This window comes from Apium graveolens, chromosome 10 (assembly GCF_009905375.1).
Source record: "Apium graveolens cultivar Ventura chromosome 10, ASM990537v1, whole genome shotgun sequence".
NCBI lineage: Eukaryota > Viridiplantae > Streptophyta > Magnoliopsida > Apiales > Apiaceae > Apium > Apium graveolens.
In genome coordinates this window covers 237,431,126-237,455,884 of record NC_133656.1, presented here as the reverse complement: position 1 = coordinate 237,455,884, position 24,759 = coordinate 237,431,126, and the positions used below count along the sequence as shown (strand labels likewise).

General features: G+C 33.3%; 2 protein-coding genes across 9 annotated transcripts; one reads left to right on the top strand and one right to left on the bottom strand.

Annotated features, from left to right (window-relative positions):
• Positions 1-5,110: 5,110 nt before the first annotated feature.
• LOC141689951 (pentatricopeptide repeat-containing protein At1g71210, mitochondrial) lies at positions 5,111-10,517 on the bottom strand. 7 transcript variants are annotated; one of them, XM_074494486.1, is made up of 3 exons: positions 7,485-10,517; positions 6,667-6,779; positions 5,111-5,409 (listed from the first exon to the last, which is right to left on the bottom strand). In XM_074494486.1, the coding sequence occupies exon 1, from the start codon at positions 10,274-10,276 to the stop codon at positions 7,667-7,669; it is 2,610 nt and encodes an 869-aa protein (XP_074350587.1). In that variant the 5' UTR covers positions 10,277-10,517; the 3' UTR covers positions 5,111-5,409; positions 6,667-6,779; positions 7,485-7,666. The 7 variants fall into 7 exon arrangements, with proteins under 7 accessions (XP_074350587.1, XP_074350591.1, XP_074350589.1 ...); XM_074494490.1 differs by having other exon boundaries at positions 5,111-5,440; positions 6,667-6,720; XM_074494488.1 differs by having other exon boundaries at positions 6,667-6,720.
• Positions 10,518-15,991: 5,474 nt separating this feature from the next.
• On the top strand, positions 15,992-22,115 carry LOC141690265 (uncharacterized). 2 transcript variants are annotated; one of them, XM_074494965.1, is made up of 9 exons: positions 15,992-16,146; positions 16,255-16,377; positions 18,110-18,197; positions 18,344-18,403; positions 18,742-18,804; positions 18,920-19,123; positions 19,218-19,326; positions 19,477-19,694; positions 21,580-22,115. In XM_074494965.1, exons 2-9 carry the CDS (start codon positions 16,271-16,273, stop codon positions 21,670-21,672), a joined length of 942 nt encoding a protein of 313 aa, XP_074351066.1. In that variant the 5' UTR covers positions 15,992-16,146; positions 16,255-16,270; the 3' UTR covers positions 21,673-22,115. The 2 variants fall into 2 exon arrangements, with proteins under 2 accessions (XP_074351066.1, XP_074351067.1); XM_074494966.1 differs by having other exon boundaries at positions 15,995-16,146; positions 16,258-16,377.
• The last annotated feature ends 2,644 nt before the right edge of the window (positions 22,116-24,759 follow it).

Sequence of the window (24,759 nt, the reverse complement as noted above, 5' to 3'; positions counted from 1 at the left end):
AGTATTTCACGGTTCGGAACCGTGAATCGAACCAAACCAACAAAAAATTACGGGTTCCCGTTCCATTTCTTCATAATTCGGATTCGGTTCGGTTTCAATTTTCTGTCAAAATTTCGGTTATTGGTTCCTATTCTTTATTACCTAGAATTGTAAGAACGATCGAACCAATATATGTTATTTTATAATCTTTTCCTGATTTATTATATCATATTGTATTATGTAATATCATATTATATTATATTACACTATATTACATTACATCACGTTATATTATATCATATCATAGTAAGTTTCAAAACTATTTTATTATATTATTCATTTACTTAATTACATATGATGTATTTATTAATTTTGATATTACATTATTTTAATAGTTGTACACAATAGTTGAAATAAAGATGATTTACACCTCTAGCTAAAAAAGAAAAGGAAAGGGCGTAACAATTTTTATTCACAATATATATTTGTCAAAATAAATAATTTTAAAACTAATGAAAATTCGGTCATTTTGGTCAAAATCGAACCGAAATTTTGGCTCGATTCTTATATAAGAATGGTTCTGGTCCGGTTCTCCATATTTTTCTTATTTGATTATCGGTTATTTCACTTCCGGTTCAGTTTGGTCCCATTTTGAAAGATGCTTATCTGCATCAAGTAATGAGTCAAATTAATGATGGCAATGACTTAACTTACAGGTAAGCACTTTAAAATTTAAATCTTAATCACTCAATAATAATAAGATCAATCAAATGAGAAATTCCTCAAATTGTTTTTTTTTTCTTGAGAGAATTCCTCAAATTGTTAAGTTCACAGTCGAGCTTTCATTTTATATTACTATTTACTATTTATAAATAATATATTTCTCCATATATAATTTCTAAATTAACATGACCACTATACAAACTTGTCTGAGTCTGTTATAATATTAGAGCACTGAAACTTGCATAAACCTTTACTTTCTTTTGTCACCGAAAAAAAAATTGACTCAAAAATCTATATAATTAAGCTTTTTGTAATAGTTAATTAAATTATGTATCAAGTATTATTTATTATAATAACATTTTATTATATCTGAATGATGTTAATTAACTATAGTATAATTTATATTAACCTAAAACCCGTGCGATGCACGGATTATTTTTAATATTAAATAATTTTTGAATTTAATTTGAAGTGAAAATTTTAAGCTCTGAAATTTATTTATTAGAAATTTTTGATAATATGTTTTTATAATATTTTAAATATGCATGTGTATAATTTAGTGAAATTTTAGTTTTTAAAGAAACAAGATTTAGTTTTGTTTAAATTAATAGGTGTATTTACAAAAGATAATTATATTTTAATAAAAGAAAAATTTTAGCTCACATCAATGATAAACAAATTATCTTTACTTTGGTATACCGAACAAATCTAACTAATTATATTCAAATTTATTTTAGTTTGATTTTTTTAAACCCGCATTAATAATAAAAAATTATGTTAACCCGAATAAAAGTACATATTATTTTATTTTAGCTCGTATAGTTATATTCTTATTTTAATTTTGATTTATCATGAATCAATTGTATAATTTTTTTTAGCCCGGATGATTAGCATGCATTGATTTATTTTAGTTCGACGCAATTGTACTAACTAAGGAATTATCTATATTTTCATTTTATTAAAATAATTTTAGATATTATATAACCCAAACATTTTACAAACAAATTTGCAATCAAACTTTTAATATTTCGGCTATTACGGTCGGATCCCAATTATCCCACAATCCTAAGCGTACATTTTACCTAACAATAAATTATGTAGACTTTAATTTTATTTTAACACAAATCAATAATATAAAAAATACCATTGGTTTGAATTTAATTTTAGTTTAGCGTAGATCAATAATATATATTATTTTATTTTAGTCTTAGACCCGTTATATCAACCATCTAATTACATTTATTTTGTTTTTAATTTTATTTTAGTTCTGGTTAAATATTATTTTATTTTAAGCCGAATAGATAACATATTTTGTTTTATTCTGATGACATTATATTGACCAACGCATTATGTTGTAGCCCGGTTTGATAAAATATTTTTTAGCTAGATCGGTAGTATTTATTATATTATTTTAATTCGAGCTAGCAAATCTTGGTTTTAGTATCATACCTTATGTCACCAAATCCAGCTAATTATATTTAGTTTTTTGAACGGATCAATAATATAAAAAATACCTTTTGTTTGAATTTAATTTTATTTTAGTTCTGGTTAAATATTATTTTATTTTAAGCCGAATATATAACATATTTTATTTATTTTGATGACATTATATCGACCAACGCATTATGTTGTAGTCCGGTTTGATAAAATATTTGTTAGCTAGATCGGTAATATTTATTATATTATTTTACCCAGGTTGATTTTAGTATTAGACCGTTATGTTACCAAATCCAGTTAATTATATTTAGTTTTTGTTTGATTTCATGTTAGTCGTGAATGAATATTATTATATTTTAGACCGAATTGATAATATTTATAATTTTATTCTAGTCTGATGGCATGATATCTGCCAAAAGAATTTGTTTTCAATTTATTTTGTTTTAGCTTGTTCATTTTTTTTGTTTTAGTCCTAACATTATATCGACCAAACGAATTTGCTTTCAAATTTTTATCGGTTTTTATATTTTAGTTTAATCCGTGCTGCAAATACAACTAATTGTACATAATTTATTTTTATTTTTGATTTAGGATTAAATCAATAATATAATTTTATTTAATATTATATATTATTTTGTTTAACTCAAAATTATTAGACATATTACAGTTCTATTTGTACCTAAATAAATATATTGTGAATAATAATCTATTTATGAGAGTATTTTATTTTAAATATTATTATAATTATCGTGAGCAGACCGACTACTAACCAAACTTTCATTATTTCGTCTTTAATATATTAGTATATATTTTATTTGAATACAATCACAATTTTTTCATGGAATAAAATAACATTTAAATATAGCTATGAGTATCAAATTTGTACAAAAAACCAACTATACCTAATCAATAGTAAAATAGAAATATACATGCAAAATACTAGTTACTATTTAAATATAAAAAAATAAATCATATTTATATTTTGAATATGTATCCTAATCTGATTAGGAAACACTCTATGTTTGAAAAGCTATATCGCTGAATGGTACAGCTGGACAAGCCCACCGTTCAGCAATATTTCGATTTTCCTAAACCTACTCGTATTCAAAAAACACTTTCTCTATATATGCAACACACAACACAACAAGCCTGAAACTTCACATTGTATGATCTTTTCAAGTCCTCAGAAGCAGCCATGAAAACCCTTGAACAAAAAGCCCAGCAGTTTATTTTTAATGTCAAACAGAGATTCGCTAACCAGCCTTCGAAGTTCACTGAGTTTGCGAAAATCGTAACTAGTTTACATGTGGAACAAGATCATGCTCATTTGGTCTCGAAACTCGAAAGCTTTTTTGCAGGTGATCATCCTGACTTACTTTCTGGCCTTAACGAGTTCTTGCCGAGAAAGTATGAGGCCTCTGTTGTTTGCCTTGATCACCAAGGCAACGAGTTTATTATACCGAGAAATCAAGAAGCCTGTGTTGTTGGCCTTAAACGCAAGCGCGGTGAGGTGGGGAAAGAGGATGATGCTGATCAGCCTCCCAAGAAGATGCAGTGCACTCGTAAACATGCATGGCTACTACATGAGAGTACTCCTAGTGAAGTGTTCAACAAGGTTCGTGACCGATGTGTTGAGAAGAATGATGTCGAGTTTAGTGTCTTGATGGAGTTTGCTAAGATGGTATTGGCGTACTATGAGAAGAAGATTACATTATCTGAAGCAGATATGATTTGTAATAAGTTGTTTAAGGATGATCCTGACTTGTACTTGGAAGCTAATCGCGTGTTAGCGCAGTCTTTAGGGGAGCCTATTAGGCACTCTGAAGGGAATAGCGGAAAGGGAAGTAGTGCTGTTGTTTGCAGTTTGCAGGAAGAGACAATGGATGTTAAGGAGTTTTATCTGTTCGAGATGGACTTGGCTTTATCGCGATTAGAGTCTACAATTAAGAAGCTAGAGAAGGGTTCAGAAAGCTTAGAGGATCTCACAGCCATTGATTTCAGGTGTGTTAAGAAGCTGTACGACGACTCTGATGATGATCACCAGGGATTGGGGGAGAATATGGTACAGATTCTGAAGTCTGATCCGGTTCGAGGTGTGGCTGCAGGAGCATTGGTACTGGAAAGGCTGAGGCAGAAGAAGAGGCAAATGGAGGAGCAGAAACTTCATCTGGACACAGTCTGGAATGAGATTTTTGAAGATATTAGGGAAAAGGGACGTGTTCAGCGTCACAGAGAGTTTCTGAGAAACGCGAAAAAGGCTTCAACAAATGGCTTTGGATTGAACAAGTATGAGGTGATAACTTGAGAAGATGAGATTAGTGTAATGTTAGAGGTAGAGTTTCTTAACAGAACATTTGTTAATCAGAGCATAATCGCGATTAAGTTAGCAATTAAAGCAGCTGGAGATCAGAACTGGAGTAGGCTAGCAGTTTTAGTGATCTTATTAGTTGTTTCTCCTCTTACGATTGATTTATGTGTACCACGTTATGTTGAATATGAACTCTTTTTTTATATATAATCAATCGCGCACACACAAAATGATCTATTAGTCGTTGCTCCTCTTACGATTGATTTATGTGTACTACATTGTGTTGAATATGAACTCTTATTTTTATAATTAATCAGACACGCACCCACCAGAATCAAACTCAATTACTTATATGAATTGATTTATGATTCTTCTTATTAGTATGCTTCAGCATCTGCAGACTTGAAATACTGCTGTTCTTGTGAAGCTTTAATCTAAGTAGGTTTTACATGACAATATTTGGCCAGCTCTGAATTTTCAAAACTTTTGTTGAATTGTAAAATACCACAACTCCAAATATTTTTGTACTATACAATTCAAGCAGGAATTCTTTCGATAAATTTGGCAATTGCTTAATTTAGCAAAAAAAAAGAGGAACAACTCAATTTCATTATTTCGATAAATTTAAGCAAATTTAACTGTTAATGGAATTGAGTGTTCCTCTTTTTGGTACCTTCAGCCATATATAATCTTTTACACCTTTTAATGCGCCTAAATACTCAGTAACTGTCTACACAAGCATATACATATGTTCTTCTATGTGCACAAGGTATATTTAAAGATACAAGGGAATAGAACTGCCAATGATTGTTCTTCCCATGGTCCCTGGATTTAGAGTTCTCGCAACTTCCACTGCAGACGCCAACAGTTTACCAGTAGAACAACCTACTCTACCTCCAAGGCTCAAACACACCAGACACCGGTTCCAATGCTGGATCCGCTACACACTTCAGCTTACACTTCTGAGAATAAATCACCTAGCATTAAGCACTACTACAATACAAGAGAAAACAATCACTTAACATTAATCACAACAAAATTCGGAACAATTCCTAACTTCCCGCAACAAAGCAGAGATGTAAATGATTACTCATATCCAAAAGCAAATACTCTCTAATTCACAAAAATACTGTACACTGTTTTTTCGCTTTCCAATTTTGTCTTAACATCGTATCTATATGCAAATAATAACAGGGATTTAACAAAAGACATGCATTTAAGAGGTTATTTAGGAAAATTTGGGGGTAGTTTTGTTCACTCCAATGAACAATGCAAACGCTTCCTAATTGTTTTGCTTATGTTCAGAATGAAGACCACTGATACAATCTAATGCTACCTCAAACCGTGTAGATGCCAACCTTTTATTTTGGGAGGGACGGGGGACCGGACCACAACTTATTTTCTATCAATTCATACAAAAGTAATTAAAAACAAATAACAATTATAAAAGTAAGAAAATAACAAAATACACTAAAATTGGGAAATTAACACAGCAAATTATTAAATTTATATAAGAAGGTGGTATTACTTATTAGGCTGTTAGCAACCACAGTGTACTAAGCAACACTAGCTATACATATGTAGCACATAAAAAACTTACTACACGTGTCTGGATATGCAGCAGGCAGTACAATGTAAGTTAAATAATGAGGTAACAATGACATAAACTCAAAACGTAGTCCAGTTACTAGTCACAAGTCAGAGCAGTTTCATCTGATGAATTCCAACCTTGCTTACAAGATGTGATATACAACTGAAACATCTTGATTAGCTACATATGGATTTTTCAAAGAGAAACATCTACATTGATACAATTGCAAAGTAAGCAAGAGGGAGCAAGCACTTAATCTGTAATTCTGTATGGTCGATTTAGAAATATCAAGAAGAGGAGTACTTAAGGTATCTGTTTTGCTCTCTTCTTTATGCCATTTCATTAAGCACTTCTCCTACAATCCGTGTTTAGAATAGGAAAATATTAATTACAAACGAAGGAACGAAAAAAAGAACGAAAAACTACGTACAAAGATCTGTTTTAGTTGAAGTCATACTTTAAAATATCAAGCAAAATCACAGATTAATCAGATATATGATGAAAGATACACTTGCATCATCCACACCAAAATTTGAAATATCACACAAAATCAGAGATGAATTAGATATCTACAGCTGAATGAAAAATGCATGTACTATAATAGAGAAAGTACGAAAGTGGTCCTTACACATACTATCGCAAAGTTGAAGCATAGCATCTCCTTGTACTATAAACATGGATCCTGCATATTGATTAAAGTCAGGATTATGCTGCATCTATGAAATGACCACCCATTGGAATCTGCAGAACAGACAGTAGTAGTGATACATGTAATAACTACTATATATACTGATGTGATAATAAATCATAATTCCTGAGCAACACTGAACACGATAGAAACAAATACTAAATACAGAACAGAGATGCGGCCTTCCAGGTGGAAGCCTCTCAAGTCTCCAGAACCATCTTCTTAACTATGTGATAGCTTTATAATACAAAATATACCTACAAGTAACTGCTGACCCGATAGTTTTTAGTTACATAGTAACTGAAACATAAATATGCGCACAAACAGACCTGCACAAAAACACATGCCACTGCGACTATAACAACTATTGCACAGAGTATGTCAACAAAAATGTAACTAAAGTAGGAGATTTCTAGTTCAGGTATATAGGTAATGTGAAGTCTCAATTTCTTTTCAGGTCATTTAGACAGTTTAGAGTGAATAATAGATTGAGGATTATATTTGAGTTGGTGCCCAACAGTTTTGCAACCTCCTGGAAAGTATTTGATTTATTATATATACTCTCTGGTTCTATTGCAATTACTATACAAATTATCATCCTACTGTTCAACCAAGAGAAAAGAAAACAAAGCAGGTACTGGACATGAGGATAGTAAAAAGATTCAAAGTTCCTAATTATACTACACCACCTAACAATTACAGATGACTAAACAAACCTCCTGGTTTCATTTCTTCTAGACACGGGTATATATACGAACCTTAAGAAAAAACGAGGCAGAGAGGACTCCATAAAAAAAATTCTTTGTTATTCCCGCTTTTAGGTGATCTAAAGCTTCAAAATCACCAGTACAAGATATTAGATCAAATGTTTACACAATGTTATCAAAAATTTGTATGTTCTCCACCTGTTCCCTATAAAATGTTAATGGACAAAGATGTGTCAAAGTAACAATTTAGTACAGCTTGTGTGTTCAAACCCTCTCCTCTCCATCTCTTCTGACCATCTTTTGGCTTCAGATTTCATACCAAACTTTGCATAACCATGTACTATATAATCAAAAGTCATTTTATTGGGCTCAAGCCCTTTTTGACATAACCTCTTGAACAATGCGCGGGCCCTTTCCATTCTGCGTCCACTGGGTATTCTTTTAGCCATGATTACCCTTCTTATTAATAGATTGTAGGTGAAGACATCCATTGGAAACAACTGTTGAATTACTTCTTCCAAGTCCTCTATATCTGGAATATCAGTGATATAAGGTGAAAATGCACGAATGAGCTCACCAATTTCCCAACTGAAACTAGTGGTATTATGTCTTGATCGAACCCAATAATAGTAGAGGTTTTCCGCCCTGAAAGAATGTAACAATAGCAAATTACCGATAAAAGTTGAAAGCGTTCTTCCATCTCTAATTGTGTCATCCACAACATCTACCACTTCATCATATTTATTATTATTACAAAGCACTAGCACAAGCTCCTCATAACATCTAAGACTAGGTGTTTTGTTCTCCCTCTTCATTTCTTTAACATAGCTTAATGCCATGTCTACCTTATCCATCCTACAAAGACCAATAATCAAGCATTGATGTAACTTTTTCCCAGCCTTCCTTTCTCCTTTCAAATCGTTAAAGAATCTGACAGCTGTAGCAGTCCTTTCACTTTTAAGATAACTCAGCAGCATATGAATATTAGTCTTCACATCAGGAGTGATATTATTATCTAACATCTTGTCATACACTGCCTTAGCCAGCTCAGGTTTTCTGGCATGTCCGGCTGCAAAAATAAACAACCTGTAAACATGACGCTTCTGCCCCTGACGGGATAGTTGAATCTCTAGCATTCTGAAAAATTTCTGCTCTGGATTGTCCATGTCAAATAGAAGCTCAATGACACGTTTAAATGTTGTGGGTGTCGGGTCGTGACCTTTTTCTTGCATCTCTATAAGTAGTCTAACTGCAATATCTCCCCTATTCGTCTTTCTAAAAGCATCTATCAAGCTCATGTAAGCATGTCTACTTGTAACTTTATTTAATAGGTTGAGTTGCCCATGAAGCATATAACCATCTTCCACTCTATTGTTCTTGCTCATAGCTGATATAAATTTGCTGTAAATAGAGCTAGAGGGTGCAAAATTTCGCTCAAGAGCTACAAAAACCAAGTCTTTCATTTCATCAACTTTACGCTCTCGGCAAAGAGCATCAGCAACAATCGAGAAGGAGTTCTGCCCTGGGATGTAACCTTGAGTAAGAGAGCCCCTTAAAACCCGGTATGCTTCGTCAGTATTCCCTTCCGCACATAACGTAGTTATCAGAAAATTATAGGTTGTCCTATTTGGGGACAACCCCAACTCCACCTTTGCATCATACAAATGTAACGCTTCATCAACATGCCCAATCTTGCAAAAGAAGCACAGTACACAATTCATCGTGTCCTCGTCCGGACATAACTGTCTCTCCATCATTTCCATAAACAGATCATAAACCTCCATATGCCGATTCTTCCTTAGAAGCTTGTTTATCAACAAATTGTAACGGAACACATCAGGTCCATCCATTCCCTTCATTTTCTTCAAAATATTCAGCGCCCCTTCCAACTGCCCAACTCGAACAAGATCTCTAATCCACATATTATAAGCAGTCTGCAAAGGCACCTTACTTCCCCCAAACTCCTCCACCACCTCTGCCGCTCTCTCAAACATCTTCTCCTTACACAACCCCGCCACCAACGTCCCAATCACCGCCTCCGTCGACCCCATCCCACTCGCCACAAACTCCCTCGTATAACTCTCCGCCCTATCCCACTCCTTCTTCTTACACAACCCTTTCACCAAAACCGCATGCGTAACACAATTCTTCAACCCCCTAAACTCAATCTGCTTCGCCACCATATCAAACGCATCAAAACAACTCTGCTCCGCCAACGCATTCAACAACACATGATAACAATACTCATCCAAATCCAACCCATGAAACCGCATTTTCCCAAACACCCTCAACGCAACATCCGGTTTCCCCGCCACTGCATACCCCATAACCAACGTATTATAAAACCTCGTCTTACAAATCCCACTCTGCTTCCTATAACTATCCAAAAAATCCGTCATCAACGTCATCAACCTCGCCTTACTCAAAACCTTAAAAATCGCATAAAACGTCGCCCTCGTATGCACAAACCCTCGTTGCCTCCCCGCCCAATCAAAAAACTTCAAACACGACAACACATCCTCCCCCGAATTCAAAACCTCCAACACAAACCTCTCATCTAATCTCAACTCAAGTTTCGACAATTCAAAATCAATCAAACCAGCATCATCCGTATTATTCAAAATCACATAAATAGAATCCAAACACGGCCTTACACATATTTCTCTACTCCTAAACCACTCTTTAAACGCCAAAACGACGTCGTGAGCGCGTAATTGATTCACACTATCATTACACACAGGACTCAAAAATGAACTGTATCTATAATTATTATAACAAGAATCAAAACATGGAAGAGGGGTAATAAAAACCCTAATTCTATTCATGTTACGAAGACTTAACATAACTAGTACTGTAATAAAAATGAATCTAATCTGAGGATGTTAGATACAGAGGTTGTAAGTATAGATTGAATGAAATGGTCTGGGCATGAGGAGGAGAAACAACTGACCTCGAAATCTGTGCAGAGATGTTAGATACAGAGGTTGTAAGTAGAGATTTTATGAATAAAAATGTTGGGTGTGTAAGAAAAATGAAGTAATAGCAGCCATTGCTAGGGTGTTCTTTTGTGTCTGTTTAGAGATTAATCCCCAAAAAAATTGTTAAAAATACACGATTACTCTCGTTTTAACTGATATAATTGACTTTTCGATATATATTTTGAAAATAAATTGAAATTTTAGATAATAATAATTGGGTTTGGTTTAATTTGAGGGATTGTTGTGTGAATAGTTTCAAACTAAGAAATTAATTTTGAAAAATGTTTTAAGTCAGAATATCGACAAGTCACATATCAAGTTATATCAAAAAGTCATTTAAGAAGTTCAAAATGACTTGTAGAGAAGTCCAAAATGGCTTATAAAGAAGTTTCAGAGATATCGACAAATTATTTCTGCATGTAGAGATTTCAGAGATATCGACAAGTCAGATGAAGATGTGAAGAATTGGAGATATCGACAAGTCAATTTCTCATGTAGAGATCTCAAAGATATCAATAAGTCAAATCGTGCATAAAGAGATCTCATAAATATTGACAAGTCATTCTACATGTAAAGATCTTAGACATATCGACAAGTCATTTCACATGCAAGGATCTAGAGACCTCGACAAGTCAAGTATAATTATAGATAACTCAGAGATATCGATAAGTCATTACACTTATCGATATGTCACTTCTCTATGGAACAAATTGGAGATCTCTACATACTTCTCAAATTCAGAATGCAGACAAATTCAAGATTCAAGATTATTAGTCAATAAACTGTTCATTCACTGAATTGAAAAGTCTACAAAACAGTTTGAAGAATACAATATCAAGGGTCAAGATTAAATGGACAAAGGGCGGTCACAGACCTGCAAGATAATGCACAAATTTGTTAACACCGGAAAAGAAAATAGACAAGGTTACTTTAGAAATTGGTTTAGTACATTTTAGTGCAAGTTTTATAAACTTGTGTTGCTAGTCTATAAAGCATGCACGGGTCCTTAGTTCACAAGTGAAAAAACAGATCTAGATTTTCTTGTATTCTCTCAAGATAGAAGCCGAGTTCTTATTTTCTTAAGAACACAAATTTGTAGTAAGACAAACTTAATTAATACAATTAAGTGAGTTTTTGATATATTGTGTTTGTGCTTGTGTACATTCTGTTAAACATAATATCTACATTTCTTAAATGCTTTGTTCAAACCATTATCCATAAAGATTAAAACCAAGAAAAATCCAAGAAACACATTCATCCCCCCCCCTTGTGTTATATTTTAAAGCATTCAATATCTAACAAGTGGTATCAGCGTAAAATCTGAAAGTAAACAGATAAAGATCTTGGAAGAATGAGTGCTCAAAAATTGAAAAGCATCAAGATACCAGTCTTTGACAAGGTCAATTACACACTGTGGAAAAAGAAAATGATGTTGTTCATAAGGATGGTCAACCCCATGTATGTTCAGATTCTAAAAAATGGACCTTTCATTCCTATGGTGAGAGTTTCTGAATCTACAGAAGAAGATATGGTCATACCAGCACATTACACTCCTAAAGACCTTTCAACCTACACAGAGCCTGAAAATGAAAAGATTGCACTGGATAGCGGTCTACAACTCATATTAATTGAGTTTTGACAATGTGATGTACAACAAAATTATCAATTGTGATTCCACTAAATGGATTTGGGAAAAGATTGAAGTACTGTGTGAGAGGAAGTTAGATCTAACCAAAGGAGAATCTTGGTGTCACAATATGAGGGTTTCATGGCTAAGTCTAAAGAAGGAATTACTGAAGTTTTTGAAGAAATAGTCAAAATTTGGGTTGTCTCTTTGGGAGAAGTCAAATCTACTATTTGGATGGCTCATTCACTGTGCTTAACAGAGAAGCAATGGAAACTTTTTCAACCACATAATTGAAGAGGGTGATAAGCTTGATGAAGGACAAGGACACTAGTACAGGAATGTGGAAGGTTGTGATGTCTGAGATGCTGAGAGAAAAGAATGAAAGACATGCAAGAATAAAGGCCGAGAGTGAGGAAAGGGAAAGGCAGTATGCCAAAGAGATTGGAATGTTTAAACAAAGATCAAATGAACTCAAGGCAAGGGGGATGAGTAGAATCTCAAAAGATGGACATTTTCTAAATATTGCAGTTGACAGGTTTTCAAGATTTAGGGTTAATTACCTCAACAATTACTCATTAGAAAAATGGCTCAAACTGGTGGAAGTCATAAGAGGGACATAAATAATTGATGAATTTCAAGTGCAAGTAGATCTTAAGGACCTCATTAGGAAAGAAGTTGGTTATGAGAAATTCACTTTATGGATGCAATTTTGAACTGATGTAATTACTCAATGTATAAAAGTTTGTATTTGTCAATTTGTCAATTTTTATGTATTTGATTTTAGCTTGGGGTTAGTCTTATTATAAGGCATGAATTTGTGATAAATAATCTTCTCACAAATTGGGGGAGATTGTTGTTCAAGACATGCATGTATAATAACAAGACTAAATCACATTGACAACCCTAAGATTAAGTTGTATGATAATATGTATTTGTATTGTATTTCTTGAGTCTGTAAAAATGGTTAGTATATTAGACTGGGGATTTTTCAGTGAACAGTTTCAAGCTAAGGAATAAACTCTGGAAGAAGATCAAGTAATGATCATGCCTCAAAGAAAAGTGTAGAAGTTTGAAGTCGAATAAAGCTGTTCTATGAAAAATGTTCTAAGTCAAGATATCGACAAGTCACAGATCAAGTAATATCGAGAAGTCATTCGAGAAGTCCAAAATGACTTGTAGAGAAGTCCAAAATGACATATAGAGAAGTCTAAGAGATATCGACAAGTCAAATGAAGATGTAGATAAATGGAGATATCGACAAGTTATTTCTGCATGTAGGGATCTCAGAGATATTGACAAGTCAAATGAAGATGTGATGAATTGGAGATATTGACAAGTTAATTTCTCATATAGAGGTCTCAGAGATATCGATAAGTTAAATCGTGCATATAGAGATCTCAGAGATATCGACAAGTCATTTCTACATGTGGAATCTCGGACATATCGACAAGTCATTACACATGCAAGGATCTAGAGACCTCGACAAGTCAAGTATACCTATAGAGAACTCATAGATACCGATAAGTCATTACACTTATCAATATGTCACTTCTCTATTGAACAAATTGGAGATCTCGACATACTTCTCAAATTCAAAATGCAGACAAATTCAAGATTCAAGATTATCAGTCAACAAACAGTTCATTCACTGAATTGGAAAGTCTACAAAACAGCTTGAAGAATACAAGATCAAGGGACGAGATTAACTGGACAAATGGTGGTCACAGACCTGCAAGATTTTGCACAAATTTGCTAACACCATAAAAGGAAATAAACAAGGTCACAGTTAGTACATTTTAGTGCAAGTTTTGTAAACCCGTGTTGCTAGTTTATAAAGCATGCACGGGTCCTTAATTCACAAGTGAAAAAAAAGAAAAAAACATATCTAGATTTTCTTGTATTCTCTCAAAATAGAAGCTGAGTTCTTATTTTATTAAGAACACAAATTTGTAGCAAGACAAACTAGATTAATACAATTAAGTGAGTTTTTGATATATTGTGTTTGTGATTGTGTTCATTCTGTTAAACATAATATCTACACTTCTTAACTGCTTTATTCAAACCATTAACCATGAAGCTCAAAACAAAGAAAAATCCAAGAAACACATTCACCCCCCTCTGTGTTATATTTCAAAGCATTCAATATCTAACAATATGTGTGGTGTTAAACAAGACTAACCAACTCGACACTTATCAAGTGAAATTTTATGATATGTAATATATTTTCTTGTTCATTCTCATACTTCTTGTTAGTTTATCTTATAGTGTATTATCATGTTATTTTCGTTCTAATCATCATTTTATAGTTAATATCACTCCCGAGGTTATGTGTGTTTATATCGGTTATTTACAACTATTGTTTTTTCCGAGTATAATTAAGTTCTTCCAAAATAAGTTCAGCAAGCATAATAATGTAACTTGCAGTATAGGTAATTCATACCTTTTGTTTTTTTTACAAGCAATCTCTGTTCTGGTAGGCATGCCAAAACGAACATGATAATTTGGGGTGACCTTAAATTGCTCTTGAAGGCACGTCAAAACGAACCTGAAAATTTGAGGTAACCTTTATTCTGGTACACAAACCAAAAGGAACCTGGTAATTTGAGGAACCTTTGTCTTTGTTGGTTGCAAGATAAAATATTATACTCTTATATATATTATGCCATGTGATATTTAGTTTCAGAACCTATGTTTTTCATCTTAAATTATATGATTCATTTCATTTGTATGATTGATCTTCATTTATATGATTCATTTCCCTATATTTGACGATTCATTTAATGATAAACCAATAAACGTTGTTGCGGCTGGTCTACCTGGCCAAGAACTATTTGACAGGGAACATGAAGACCTTCTTGCTGGTTTAAGAGACATACCGAAGAAGACATGTGATCGTCGTGTGAGTTAAATATTTATTGTCCTTATAAAATTTTATCTACTATATATCATTTTTTCAAAAAAGGGAAGTACATATTCCAATGATTTGTTTACTTAGACCAATGAATTTGTGAAACGTGCAAGGGTTCTCAAGATTTACTCCTACATTATTAGCCATCTTAAAAGGAAGATGCATGCCAAGGCAAAAGCACAACAAAGGCTTATTATAACGAAGTTGAATTTAAGAAGTTTAATACTCTTACATAGGCACCGTTTTGTCTGCTCTATGTTAATATCATCTTTTCTCTCATCACTTATTGGTTAGGAATTTTTGTCCATTTATTAGATGAATGTAAATGTTATATGAATTTAATATATTGTTATTTTAATGATATAATTGTAAAATTTAGCATCCATGCAAAATATTTTCATTTTAACACCCTTCCCATAGATGGTTTGATTTGATTGATTTTATATACATTTAAATATCATATATGGTTTGATTTGATTGATTTCATATATATTTAAATATCTTATATTGTATGTATCCTGCTTTTAATATTTATTTTTGACTATTCTTTTATGGAAAGTCCTAATTCATGCAGAGGTTAAATATCTTATATTGTATCTTATATTTTGTATGCTAGATGTAACAACTGAATATAAAACATGACATGTATATATTTATACAACATGAGTTTTTTAGAAAATATAAACTAATTATCAATTTGTTCATACTATTGATTTTGTATGTACACATAAAATAATATGTTCTAAATTCTGAAAAAAAACAAGTTCTAAATTAGTTGAATTGTCACGGTTAATTTATATCATTATATATTAGCTTAAAATCCATATGATAAACCAATTTCTTAAATATTATTTAATTTTTTTAATTTCATTGAAGTTTTGAATTCTTAAGACGTGAAATTTGTTAATTTAAGATATTTAAATGATATAGAATTTCGTATAGAACCATTATAATATTCAAATATAAATTATTACATCCCCAAATGACGGGTATTTTGATTTGTTAACTAGAGGAGGAGCATGCTAAAACTAAATTAAATATTATTACTAATACTTTAAATACTAGTATATATAAAAAATATCAAAATGTTTTTTCAATTAAAACAACTACAGCCACGGATCTGATTCAATCACACAGATAAAATAACTCGAATACACACAAATCTCAGACCCAACTCCACGATCTCTACCAATTCGATTCGTAAGTCTCTCTTTAATTTCACTTTAATTGCAATTTCAAGTTTAATTTATTTAATTTCGTTTTGATTATTGTAGTTTAATTGATGATTATGATGTGTTATATGTATAGCAGGGTGAAAAATAAGATGAATAAATTGGGCGTAGTGTTAGTTGTGATTGTGGCTCAGTTTTGTGTGGGCTTGAGCTATCAGTCTACTGCTCCTGCGTTTCTGTGGTCTTCTCATCAGGATAGGTACTGATTGTTTTGGTTTTCGATGTTTCGTAAATTTTCGATGTTTCGTAAAGTGTGATTGGCTGTGGTATGAGTAGAATGTTTCGATTTTAAGTTTAGTTGCAAAGTGTTATTGGTAATTAGCGTGTAGGAAGGAAAATTGCGATTATTGTTTGTGTAGCTTAGTTGTTGCGTAGTGTTTATCGATGTTTAGTGAAGTGTGTTTGATGCTTGGATTGGTTTTGTTATGAGAAAAATGTTTTGGTTTTAAGTTTAGTTGCGAGTATTGTTGGTGTTTAGTGTGTAGGATGAAAATTGTGATATGTGTGTAATTAGCAATTGAGGATGAGGTGATTTTTGTTTGCGTGGATTGATTATTGCGTAGTGTTAATCGATGTTCAGTGAAGTGTGTTTGATGCTTGGATTGGTTTTGTTATGAGAAGAATTTTTTGGTTTTAAGTTTAGTTGCGAGTAGTGTTGGTGTTTAGTGTGAAGGATGAAAAATTGTGATATGTGTGTAATTAGCAATTGAGGATGAGGTGATTTTTGTTTGTGTGGATTGATTATTGCATAGTGTTTATCGATGTTTAGTGAAGTGTGTTTGATGCTTGGATCGGTTTTGTTATGAGAAGAATGTTTTGGTTTTAAGTTTAGTTGTGAGTATTGTTGGTGTTTAGTGTGTAGGAAGAAGAATTGCGGTGTGTGTGTAATAAGGATAAGGAGATGTTTGTTTGCGTGGGTTAGTCATTTTGTAGTGTTTTGTCGGTTAGATTGATAGGATAGATGAGTTTTGATCAGTTTGTTCTTTGTTGTTTATTATGGGGGATTATTTGGTTACGCGTTGTAGTAGGTACTCTAGTATGATGGAAATGAATTAAAATGTGATTGGAGTTTAGAGTATGAAATGTGGTTGAAAAAATTAGTGTAAATAAGCTCTAAGTGAGGGGATAATAAGCATATGGAACAAATATGTCGGAAAGGTATTTGTTACTGATGTCTTTTTCATAAGCAGCTCTTACTAGTAAAGATATAGATCGGAGAGGTAAAAGGTTGACTGATAAGCATTCATGTCTTTAAAAAATTAGAATAATGCAAATTTAGATGCTCCCAGTCTAGCGTGTTAATCAATTCCTTAGGTTTTTTTTTTCTTTTTTTACAGCCGAAAATAACCCAGTTATATGTTTGTACATTTTATGGGACTCTAACTGAGGTTGGTTTTTGTCATGATATTCCGCGTTTATCATATATCAATGTTATTGATGGTATTTAATCTTAAACGTGGAAATGATTTCATTATATGATGTTCCAATAGGCAATAGTGTATTGTTAACTCGATTTTCTGGTGAAGTTAGTATCTCTGCACTGAGTCAAAATAATTTGTTGATCTAATGCACTGTCATCATTTATTTGATTTAATTTATTTTATTCGATTTTACTTATTTTTGTTATGTTGAACTGCCATGTCATCAGTTTGTGTGTCTATGGTTGTTACTAGGGCTTTTTACCTATTGTCATGCATTAGCTGTGTAGGTTTTTTTCTCTGCGGGTCTACTTATATAAAAATGTTGTTACAGGCTTCCGTTTTTTGCCATGTGCTGTTTTATTTATGTATCTTCTAGGCGGTGGTAATAGTTTTTCTTAGAATATTAAGTACTTTTTTGATGTAGAGTGAAAGAAAGATACATTATATTTTTTACGTCTTTGGTAGTCTATACTGTGAATCTTGCAAGTAATATTGATATTCTTGTGACAGAGCGTTGGATGGAATAAATTACCAAACTTTATCGCCTAAGGACTTGGCAAAGTCCGTCATGTCTCTAGGTGGCTGGTCTGAGTATTTGGTAAATAACCCAAACCCTGCTGTATGCATTTTGTTCTTTTTTAACTCATTTTTTTACAAGTTTTTTCTTGTATTAAAAAGATGCATGAAAAAAAGGATGTTATTTTTCTTATCCGTGTAATACTTACACCATTTTCGTCTATTCAGTGCTCTGGGAAGGAATTACAGCCATCTGTAGATATTGCGCTACTTTTTGTTGGGAAAGAGGTAAGGATTTTAATTTCAAGAATAAACAAGACTATTACTACTATTCGGTGGACTCGTTCATTTTTCTGACAAAGATTTATATCCCCTTGATTCTTCGTATAAACAAAAAAAATTTGTAGATAAGCCAGTTGAACTTCCAGTTTAATTTCTACCTAGCTTATTTCGGATGCAGATGTAATTTGAACTGTAAGAGAACAAGTGTTCTGATTATTCCTAGCAGGCTGTTAGCAGGACATAAATTTCTGTCCAATACTATTCTTTTGCGGTCACTTTTAAGTAGGCTGTAGCCACACTTCTTATTCATGCTGTGACTGTTAATCATGGAATTACTCCTGCAGTTACAATCTTTGGATATATCTGGAAGTAAACATGCAGATCTAGCACTGCTTAAACTGCTCAAGGTATTAGTAGGTGAACTATGGAGAGAGAAATTTGTAGTTAAATATGTTGTTCAAATTAAGTACTGCTCTTCTATTGTTTCTAATTTTTAGTATGTATCTTCCTCTGTGTGAACAGGATTCTTTCACTAAATCGAATCACTCTTTAGCATTTCCATATGTTGTTGCATCAGAGGAGGAAGACACATTGGCAAGCTCTCTAGTTTCTGAGTTCGCGGAAACTTGTGGACATGCTTTAGGAGCTAGCAATGTTGCATTCACCGAGTCATGTTTGGTGAAGGGTGCCAATTATGAGAAACTTGCAAATATTCAGTCAATCCATGTAATGTGAATTTATTGTAGATTTCATTTTTAATTTTCATGGTGGAGTGTGCTTCATCACTTGAACATATGTTTCTCTATTTGGCTATGCACAGGACTTTTTGGCTTTGAAGATGGAAACGAGATCCAAGGGACAAGCAAATTTGATTGTTGTATGTGATGATGGCTCCAGTTCCTTGAACGGACTAGAAAAGTCACCAGAAAGTATGCCATTCTAAATTATCGATGGCTTTAAAAGATGCAATTGCAAATGCGGTCCACTAGGACCTAATTAGCTGTTACTTTTAGTATGTTCCTCAAGTCAAAACAAACCCTCTGGCTGAAAAATCTTATAACAATGGATTGATTGTGCAGGCCAGGTTTTCTCAGAGGTGATTAGTTCTGTGGAGCATTCTGGCGCCAAATTTTCAGCTCTCTATGTGTCAGACCCGTTTAAGGCAATCCGTTATCCTTCAGAACGTGATCTACAAAGGTTCCTTGCTGAAGGTCCTTCTGTAAACAAGTTAGCTAATTCAACTTCATGCGATGGAGTCTGCCAACTGAAGTCATCCCTCTTGGAGGGACTTTTTGTGGTATGTTTTTTTTTCTTCTTTTTGCTGTTATACCTTAAGCATCAGTGGTTAGTCTACTTTGTCGTGTATAGGTTCTTTTCTGGGCAATGTCATAAAGGTGAAATATCTTTATATTTAGTTAATTTCTATTGCCTATTGAATGATCATAAAACAAAGTTATCTAGATTTAATAGCAATAGACTGTACTTCGTAGTTTTCCATATTGCATAGACAGTTGGTCAGCAAATCTGTAACAAGGACTGTCAATAGATGTAAATTTGTCAATGGCGACACTAAAGAAACACTAAACAAATGATTAGATATGTTAGTATCGAATCTACTGAGGGTTGGCTGAACTGTTGTGGTAAAATTATCGAGCTGTAGATTGGGTTTAAATAAATATGAATACATGATTGAGATTGGCTAATGTAGCTACTTATCTTGTGCATTTCTAGGAAATAAGGTTGTTTTCTTGTGCTACAAATTAACTCAACAAGAACAGAGCTATTGATATTATCTAGTACTCCTTAATTCCAAATTGAGAATACAACCCTCACAGTTCGAGATGTGAGGTGCTCTCCTGCAATACAACCTTAACAAAATATCTGATAAACCTAAAAGACCCGACACCCCCTCTTTTATCTCACTCTTCTCTGTAAATATTGTAAATTGTCTTATACGGCCCTGGTGACAAGCTGTTATACGCATTCTGCCCTTGTGGTCTGTTCTGATGAATCTTTCTTTTATATGTAAACCTTAAAAGGTGGTCTAGCATTCTCCTTAGCATCTTGCTTATACCAATGACATTTTGACTCATAAGGAGGCATGGATCCTTTAAATCTGAAAATGTAGGGAAATGATGGAAGCATGAGAGAGTAAAATTTCTTCACCAAGAAAATAAGTCATCTGCATAAGCTAATTCGTAGCTAAGTTGTTGCAAGATTGAAAGGCATTTGTTTTAATCACAGGATACATTTGATTTGTGTCTTTTTGCCAACAAAGATCAGAAGACCTGTAGTACTTAAGTTTCATTTGGAGTGAACTAATGTAGTCCAACCATAAGTTGATAGATGAAAATTGTACTAATAACCCTTCTCAATATTATTGTTTCGCTATGGTTACAACTTACAAGGCAGACTTATGTTAGAAGTTAGAACACGTTGAATGATCTCAAACATCATCACCCAAGTAGTATCTAGGTAAAGTTTCAGATGCACTGTTTCCACAAGTGACTTGTGGAATTCTTCGAAGTACATAGACAGCAATTCAACCAATTTGTTACCTCTTTTAAGATTGGCCTTGTACGTCTCATTTAAATGTAAATTGCAGACTTCTTAGAAGCCTAACCTTACTGAAATTTTTAATCTGCATCCCCTGTAAGGCCGTGTGTAGAAATGTTCAACAATGATGACCCCATTGTGCTATTTTATCTCCAGCATGTATTGAGAAGACAGCAAATAGATCATTCTCTATTTAATATCTTAGTTTTTAAGGTGTCTTTTGAAGGCCAGACTCCATAGTGCTACTTTGGAACTACTATTGCAATCTTGCAAGACTCTCTTCTCAACGATGGGGTACCACAATATAATATTAAAGACTTAAGTAGCACAATATAATATTAAAGACTTCAGGAAGTCTTCCAGAATACTACCAAGCATTACGTACCAGTCCAATATAATATTAATATTACCAGGTCATCATATTAGACATGAATTTAAAATAAATTAAGCTATGCTATTTGCAGGCTGACCAACTGAATACTGTAAAAACTTAAAATAATTCTGAACTACATTCTGATTTCCTTGATTTTTTTTCTTCTCTCTTCTAGACTTAAATGTTTAAACCAACTTTTGTGTTATATAGGCGAGTCTCATGCAAATAACTGCTTCTTGGTAAATCTTTTCAGGGGATTGTTTTGCTTATAATCTTAATATCCGGGCTCTGCTGTATGGCGGGTATTGATACTCCAACCAGGTTTGAGGCAGCACAAGATTCTTAATCCATTATTTCTGCAACTGAGTATCCTCATTTGGGGCATATGCACTCTTTCAAAGTATAGTTTCGGAAGCCAGATATAAAGCTTGTAATATTAGTTCACGTCTTTGTTGACGTGCTGCCCGAGGCTAAATTGTGATGTATATGACGATACAATGTCATTCTTTTATTTTGTCTTTACACTGCATTTTTCCTGCTTTGTGGAAGTGGAAATGCAGTTACGTTTGTTGGGAACTTGGGATGCTCAAGTGCATGTTACATAGTGGTGAAATAAGAGGTAGTTAATGCTTGTTGTAGTAACGAATAAACTTCCTACTCCAATATAAGTTAGTCAAATGTGTATCACAGTATGTATTTGTGCAGATGTAATGTTTAACATGTTGCTGCAGGACCTATATTATCTGTGGTATTATAAATAATAAAAAGTTCGAGTTTAGGACTTGCAAATCTTACATTATTTACTTTCTATTCTAAAGGTTTATCCCTTGTGCAGTCTCCAGAAAAAAAGTTTTTACAACTCACTAATTTATTTCTTAAAAAGAAGTTGTCAAGTAAGGTAATGAAAAATGCTTATCTTATTTTAAATATATAATTTGATAAAATTGCAAATAACAAAATCTGTGTTAAAATATTTGAATAAAAATAAAGTGATTGTCAAAGCTTATCCAGGAAGACTTGTAAATATTATCGAGAAAGATTTGTAAAGCTTATCGAGGAAGACTTTTAATACTTAATGAATAAGATTTGAATAGTTTACTTAGTAAGCCTTGTAAATCAACTACTATAAATAGCTCATTTAGCTAATGAAATGAAACACAACTTTCTCTCCATCTTCTATTCTTTTATACTTCCTCTACATTAAAATAACTAATATTTTCAGTCAAGGTTTATAACAAAGGTTCATAACACGTTATCAGCACGAGTCTCTGCCAACTGAAGCTTTATTCTCGAAATAGCTACGACTTATTCTGACCCACGAGTCTCTATCAACAAAAACTATTTCATAAAAGAGGTACGTTTTCTTTTCCTCATTTTCTTCTAAATATTATTACATATTTATGTTACTGATTGAAATCTATAAAGATGGCTATACCGTCAAATAACACTATAAAGATGGCTCTACCTTCAAGTAATATAAAGATGGCTCTGCCGTCAAGTAATACTAATACAAAGATGGCGATGCTGTCAAGTAATAATCAAAAGTTTTCTGGCCGGTTATGCCGTCGTAACTTTTGTATAAAGTTATTATTTCAACTTGTCTGTTTAAATATTATGTGACATATTATATCTTATTTAAAATCTATTCAGAATAACGAATCTTGCAAAATTAGAGTTTATTGCCTTGGATGTTTCGGGAAATAATTATTTGTCATGGGTCCTTGATGCGGAATTACACTTTAGTGCTAATGACCTAAAAGATACTATTGACCCGGAAAAAATCCCAACTGTTGAACAAAATGCAAAAGCGATTATCTTTCTTAGACATCACATCCACGAAGATCTAAAATCTGAATACCTCACTATCAAAAATCCACTCACCCTTTGGAATAATCTCAAGGATAGATTTAATCACTAGAGACTTGTTCACTTGCCATCTGCCCGATATGACTGGATTAATTTGAGGTTACAAGATTTCAAATCTGTAGCTGAATATAATTATGCTCTTTTCAAGATAAGCTCAAAATTAATTTTATGTGGTGGAAATATTACTGATGCTGAAATGATTGAAAAGACCCTCTCAACCTTTCACCCCAACACTGTGATCCTGACTCAACAATATAGGGAGCGTAATTTTCAGAAATATGGCGAGCTGATATCTCTCCTTCTTGTGGCTGAAAAGAATAATGAGTTGCTACTGAAAAATCATCACATACGTCCCACAGGCTCTGCCCAGTTACCTGAAGTACATAACACGTCATTCCTGAAGAATGAACGTGGGAAAAGGCATAGAGGAGGATGGGGTTATGGACGAAATCGTGGAAGTGGAAATTTTCGTGGTCGGTTTCACAATCAATATCATTCTGGCCACCTGAAGTGGCAACGTGATGGTTACAACTCTGGCCACCAGAAATGACAACGTGAAGTGCCAAATAAAAGAAAGGCACCCCAAGAAGGAGAGAACCGGGACATCTGTCATGGGTGCGGATCTGAGGGGCACTGGCAACGTACTTGTCGCACACCCAAACATCTTGTTGATCTCTACGAGTCATCCAAAAGGAATAATGAAAAAATAGTAGAAACCAACTTCGCTAATTATAATCTAGTTAATGAACCAGTCAATAAGGCCTCAAATGAAATAGACACTGGTACTAATCTTTATTATGGTTTAGACGACTATACTTCATGTGTATTGTCTTGCTTTACTTATTTTCTTTGTGTTTTACTTATGTACTCATTTTATGTACTTGTTTCATGTTGTTGTTCTATGTACTCGGTGTGTTTTTAATAAAGACGTTTTTCGTTTATATATGTATAGAGATGGAAGATATATGCATTGTTGACTGCGCAACCACACACACTATTTTACAGTGTCAGAAATACTTCTCACAGTTGACTAAAACCAACTCACATGTCTGGACGGTATCAGGTACATCAAATATAATAGAAGGTTTTGGGAAAGCTAGTTTTCTTCTACCAAATAAGACATACATACACATACAAGAGGCTCTATACTCTAGCAAGTCAACTAGAAACCTTCCGAGTTTTAAAGATATCCGTCTTAACGGGTTTCACGTTGAAACTACTAATGAGAATGAAAAAGAATACCTTCTCATCAACTCACACACCGTTGACAATAAAAGGGTCCTAGAAAAATTCCACTCGATTTCTTCAGGATTATATGTTACGAGTATACGAGTTCTTGAATCTCATAGTGTCAACATCCCCAAAATCATAGACCCAATACTACTTTCCCTTTGGCACGAAAGACTCGGTCATCCAGGAGTATCTATGATGCATCGTATCGTTGAAAATTCTGTGGGACATCCTCTTAAAACTCAAAAGATAATATCCCAATATGAACTTCATTGTTCAGCACGTTCCTTAGGAAAACTGATTGTCCGACCATCCCCAGTTAAGCTTCAAACCGAGT

Excerpts from the sequence above, each read along its gene's own strand:
- LOC141689951 (XM_074494487.1), bottom strand. The coding sequence starts at position 10,276 with ATGTTAAGTCTTCGTAACATGAATAGAATTAGGGTTTTTATTACCCCT.
- LOC141690265 (XM_074494965.1), top strand. The coding sequence starts at position 16,271 with ATGAATAAATTGGGCGTAGTGTTAGTTGTGATTGTGGCTCAGTTTTGT. Across the intron at positions 18,198-18,343 it reads GTGGCTGGTCTGAGTATTTG|TGCTCTGGGAAGGAATTACA; the intron begins GTAAATAACCCA and ends TCGTCTATTCAG. Across the intron at positions 19,327-19,476 it reads ACTAGAAAAGTCACCAGAAA|GCCAGGTTTTCTCAGAGGTG; the intron begins GTATGCCATTCT and ends TTGATTGTGCAG.